Raw genomic sequence first — 6000 nt, 5'->3', positions numbered from 1 at the left:
CATCCAGGCACCATTCTAAGCATTTGTAAAAGACAGTGAATGTAAAAACCTCTTTCCAACACAACCCTTTGGAAGCAAGAGGTCACTGAATATTCTCTCTTGCATCAGGCTTGAATCGTTACCTGCGCTTTCTCTGAGGGGATGCGGCTTGCCTGTGGTGGGTGCAGAATGAGTAAAAACCAGCCACATTACGATGCCACACTGCTCTCCGTCTCCAAGAACAAGCTGGAGGAAACAGTGGGGCAGGCGTGGGACTACGTGCTGGGGGATGTATTCGGGGGGGGGGGGGGGAATCCCATCTGTAAAAGTTGAACCCAGAACACCAATGTGGCTCAGCTCTGAGGCTGGGGACTGCATGCCCGCAGCAGCTACACTTTGAGTTCACGGATGCTCTAGGCCGTGAAAGCTTCTGTTTCAGACTCATGAAAGAGTCTGCCCAGAGCTCTGAGTGGGTAGCTGGGGGCCAGATTGAGCAGAACTAGCTCTTTCTGCAAACAAATATAAAAAGAAGCACCCTGGGGCCTGGATACCCTGTTCATGAATCTTCAGAGCATCTCTACATTGTGGGCCAGGAATCTTCTAGATGTCCATCATTAAGGAGCCAGCGAGACTTGGTTACCCCCTACTCACATGCCTTGGTTAATTATCGGGCTGAATTTGAATCTTTCTGGTTCAGAAACAGCAAGGTCTGGGTGGGAGCCAGGCTGAAGGGCTGCTACTTGTGAGCCACACAAGTTTGGTGCACATATTTCAGTGTGTGAGCAAGACCCAGGAGGACATGCTAAAGCTTCCTAAATAGGGCTTCCCTGGTGGCGCAGTGGTTGAGAGTCCGCCTGCCGATGCAGGGGACATGGGTTCGTGCCCTGGTCCGGGAAGATCCCACATGCCGCAGAACGGCTGGGCCCATGAGCCATGGCCGCTGAGCCTGCGCGTCCGGAGCCTGTGCTCCGCAACGGGAGAGGCCACAACAGTGAGGCTCACATACCGCAAAAAAAAAAAAAAAAAAAAAAAAAAAAAAAAAAAGCTTCCTAAATAAAGAATTCTGTTGAAGCTCCTTAGATTTCTCCAGCTGACTACAAAAGCATGTATAAATTGGTGGTACCTCACTCTGAACCGCCTTTAGTGGTCAGCTTGGCATTCCTTTGTTATCTGATGCACTTGAAAGTTATAAGATACATACTTGCTAATTTTCTTTTACTCCTTTGAATTCGTCCAAATTAATGCAGCTTCAGTTTTGTCATCCTGCCTCTGTCACCTACTCTTCATCCCAGAAAGGGATCCCATTCCTTGTTTAGAGGAGATTTTTCATTGGCTTGCCAACACTCCCTCAAGTTTTACTCAGATTAAGGTGCTGTTTGAGTCCGATCAGAAGTTTTCAGTTCGCGTCCACACACTGGTGACAGTCCCTCTGCCTGTCACTCTGGGCTGGATCGGAACCGAGAGGTCCCCTTGTGCAACAGTGTGATTCTCAGATGGGGACTGAGGTTCAGAGAGGTGAAATGATGCCCGTGTGTTACAGCCGGATTTACCCAGAGCCGGCCAGTACTTGAACCCCCAACTCAATACTAAGTACCTCAGATGAGGATTGGAATCAAAGAATCTTCCAATTCCTGCGCTTCCTACAAACACAGATATTTATTCTTGCCAAGTTGTTCTTGTGCCCTGTGTGATTCTAGTGAAAACACCTGCCAGGAGCCTGGCCTCGGATACGGGTCCAAAAGGGCAGGAGACAGATTATCTGCTCAGGTGAAGAAAACCATTTCGTTTACTGAGCAAATGAGGGACAATCTTCAGAGCTTTGACTCCTTTTAGATAAATGACCTATGGTTAATTATCTCCCAGCTTTTATCCTTTAATCTCTAGGTTTAAATTCTCTAGTAGTAATTACCCCTAACCTCTCCCTGTAATCACAACTGCACTCAAAAGCAAGTCTTCCTGCAGCAATTTAAAAAAAAAAACAAAACAAACCCTCATTTTTTTTCACGCTAAACTATGATATCTAATTAGTACAATAATAATTTTCCCCCTTATCGGGATAATTGCATCTTTAAATATACTTTTCAGACTGGAGAGCTCGGTTGTGAAGGCATATTCTCGAAGGTTGAATGCAAGCATGTCTTCTTACCCATTCATCTATGACTTCATTCATAGCTATAAGGGCATCTTCTACTACAGGAATGCTAAATTATACATTATGTATGTTTCCAAGAACGTTAGATAAATTTTTAAACAGACCAGTAAGAACGATCATGTCACAAACTCAAACTGAGCTACAGGGTAGATTCCATAACTTCATTTAATATTGATAGCAGCTCAATTTAAGTCTTGAAAAAACAAATACCTTTAATAAATCTGGAGTGAATGATTACATATTTTGATATAACTATCATACAGGAGTGTGTACATATATAAACCTATAGGCAGAATTATATACATTTCAATATATACCACATATATATTTTTTCTTCTCACATTTTTCTCTTTAGTAAAACGAAGCAGTTTTACTGTACATAGATGTGTGATGCTACATTAAGTCCTGAGTGATTTAAGGGATCGTTAATAAACTACAGTAAATTCTAGTCTTTCAGCTAAAGATCCAGTAGATTCAGTAACAAAAATGTGAACAAAATGTTTAAAAATATGCATTCAGCGAGGCGCTCGTTTTGTGCTTAGCGGAGAAAGCTTGAGAGTGCACGGCCGCCATTTGGGAAAAACTTCTTGAATATTCAAGATTTAACAAATATCCTATTTGAATGGATTTATAGAAGTCGATGTCACCTACATCCAATGCGTCAAGCATGGAAGACTCCAGTCATGACTGGACCGAAAATCCCTTTTGCAGAATATGAAATTCTGTGTAAACATCAGTGCTTAGGGATTATATAAAAAGTTCAGACTCAAATGGGGAAAAAGCAAAATACAATGAAATAACTTAAAATGCTTTTCTTGGGAGCCAGCCACATGGAAGGAATATAAAAAAATAAGAGTATATTTTGGTGAAAGAGGAAACCAGATGAAAGTCATTAGGGAGGTGTGGTCAGCCACCCACCTCGGGAAGCCCCAGGCTGGCTCGGCCCCGGGGACCCAGGGTGATGGAGCCAGGGGGACGGATTCTGCACACAACAGGGAGAAGGCCACATGCACCCGCGAGGGGCAGGGACAGCCGCCGTCAAGGTCACCGTCAGCCAGCCCGGCCCCCCAGCCCCACGCTCCGCTCAGGCACTAGGAGGAAGCGGTGAGGGGTCCAGGCCCCCGACTGGGGGGCCGCTCGGACGAGAAGGCACTGCGTGGCGTGGCCCCATCTCCGGCCCTACCCCGTCCCGTGGCTGCTGTAGTCGAAGACGCCCTTCTTGAAGAACGGCGAGAACTCGCAGACGGTGTGTTTGGACAGTGTCAGCCCCACCTTGTCGATGTGCAGCGGGGACGTCGCTGACTGGAGCATCACGCTGAAAAAGTCCCTGAGGTACCTCTGGGGAAGAGACAAGAGGCAAAAACACGGTCAAGACACTGTGGGGCAGGGGGAGGGGGAAGGAACGTCCCGTGGAGCGGGGAGGAGCTGCCACTGTCATTAGAAACAGCGCAGGGATGCTCCGCCGCCGCCTTTGCCCCATCAGACCCACCTGGGGAGCAGCCATGGTGCCCGGCGTGCAGGTGACGCTTCCTGGCTCCTAGGACACGGCTTGGACCTGTCTGCACACAACACCCAGAGGGATGCTGGGCAGTGGCGGCTGGGCTTGGGGTCTGCGTTCCAGCAATAGTGTTGCTAGTTAATAAAGTCATCCCCCCCCCAAATCACTCATTAAAAGGCAACTAAGAGGAGAACAAAAAGGCTAGCGGTCTGCATGATGCTAAACGAGCATTTTTAAAGGGCACAGGCTTTCTCTGCTTTGGATCCTTCTCGTAAACCAAAGGAAAAGCAATACTGGGGACGAGAGGGTCCGTAGCAAGCACTGATATTTGCAGACCCCTTTACAAATCCTATGATCACCAGTAAAAGGAAGCTGTTGCTAAGATTAATTGCTCTGAACCCCGTGTTCGCCCCTCCCCCCTGCACACGTCTGTCACAGCATCGGCTGCCTCTTCTGGCATCAAACATGCAAAGCACGTCTGAGACCAGGACCCAAGATGCTGGGGCTGAAATCAGACATGGGTGCCAGCAGGATGTGTTAAAGGAAAAGAGGACAGAAATAGTTCACATATTTCAGGTCAGGCAAACGTTTTCTATAACAGAAAATATGGATGGGAGCAGTTTTAGGCCTGAATCTTTATTACTGTCTCAGTTGGTTTAAAAAGTATAAATCCTGTCACAAATTAAACATAGTAATTAGGGACTCTGAGTAACAAAAAAACTTGTCTATGAAACATGGCCTAGAACAGTGGTCCCCAAGCCAGGGTATCTGCCCCATAGACATTTCTGATTGCCACAAGGGGGGCGGTGTACCTAGCGGGTGGAGGCCGGGGATGCAGCTAACATCCTACAATGCCCAGTACAGCCTCTGTGCAGACAATTATTTGGTTCCAAATGGCACTAGTGCCACAGATGAGAAACCCTGGCCTGGGGGAAGTCGAATTCAGCTACCTGAACGAACTGCCAACCTCAAATTTACCTGTGAAAGAAGACATTCTGCTTAAGGAAAATGTTAGCTACTTTCTTAAAAACAGTAACAAGGATTACTAATGATTAACATTTGTATCGCAATTTACAGATTCTAAAAATCTTCAAACTTCTAATTTTTTATGCTTTATGGATGTATAACTGATGCCCAATAACTGCATATCCTTCAAAGGTACTCATCAACTGAGGAGTGCTGACACACGTAGATGCCTGTGAAACCTTCACCAAAGCAAGGTGACAAACATTTGTACCACACCCAGAAGTTTCCTAAGTCACCTAATTTTATCTTATCTTCATAAGATAAAATACCTTCATATTCTTCATAAGTTATCGTCATACTCTGCCTAGAATTACCTCTTTTTATTATTTTTTATTATTATTTTATTATTTTTATTATTATTTTATTACTGTAACACCCATTATCCGGGGAGCAAGGCTAGTAACCAAGAGAGAAGACTTGAAAACAAGGGTTTTTAACTCAAGACTCTTTTCCCTTTGTTCAATATTCCTAACTTCCTGGTCTCATGGTAATTGCTCAAGAAGGGCTCTTGAAAGAGAGATCAGGTAGAGGTAAGAAGGTGCCAAAACCAATTGCTAGAAGATGAAGACCTCGCTCCAGTACTTATTTGCATCAGAGAAGCAAAAGGGAACCTGCCTTGACTTTTCTGTGAGGGAGGAAAGCTGAGAACATTGACCTGGAAGGACCCGAGGTCCAGCAAACACAGTAACTAGGAAATATCGACCAAACCCGACCAGCCAACGCTCACGATGAAATGCATGTGTGCAGCTAACTGTGCAAGATGGAGAGAGAGATGATCTGGCACAAGGACAGGGAGCGAGCTCACCGCTGTGTGTGAACTACACCCCTTCGTGGTGAGAAGCGGGAGCACAATCGTCATCTCAGCAGCTCCTGTGCAGCCCGTGTCCCCACGGCCGCGCTCAAGTGCAGACTAAAGCGCAATTCAAGCTTGCCTTCCAGATGAATTCTAACCGGATGGAAGGTGTTTAAATCCGGCAACCGATGTTGTATCAACATCTGTCATCATTAGTTCATGAAGCAGGGGCCCTTTGAAGGGCCAGTAAAGCCTGAAGGGATAATGAAAAGAGAAGTGAAAATAAAAACTAGAAAAAAGGCAAAAAGAACGTATTGGAGACCCCCTTCCCTGCCCGGGCAGCACCATAAAGAGAGAGCAGGGAAGTAGCTGCAGGTGATGGCTTTTCTCAAAATAAACGCATCAGTACACCTCGATGAAACCACCAGATAGAAGGATCTGAGCCAACTGATTTTAAGCATTACGGAAGAGCTTTTTCCTTGCAAGACAAATCTCGACTCAGCAGAACAGGGCAGCCTTGGCTCCCTTTACCTAGACCGCTCCCTTGGTCAA

General features: G+C 46.0%; 1 protein-coding gene across 1 annotated transcript in view; it reads right to left on the bottom strand.

Annotated features, from left to right (window-relative positions):
- Window positions 1-3222: 3222 nt before the first annotated feature.
- The window catches only part of LOC309973637 (kinesin-like protein KIF16B), a 288133-nt gene continuing 285355 nt past the window's right edge, over window positions 3223-6000 (bottom strand). Inside the window, exon 26 of the mRNA XM_082857986.1 lies at window positions 3223-3469. Within this exon, the coding sequence (XP_082714112.1) occupies window positions 3311-3469 (159 nt within the window). The 3' untranslated portion in view covers window positions 3223-3310. The remainder of the gene's footprint in view (window positions 3470-6000) is intronic.

This window comes from Leucopleurus acutus (genome assembly GCF_964270905.1).
Source record: "Leucopleurus acutus genome assembly, chromosome: 16".
Classification (NCBI taxonomy): Eukaryota; Metazoa; Chordata; class Mammalia; order Artiodactyla; family Delphinidae; genus Leucopleurus; species Leucopleurus acutus.
Note: the sequence above shows the minus strand (reverse complement) of the source record. Positions and strands in the feature narration are given on the sequence as shown.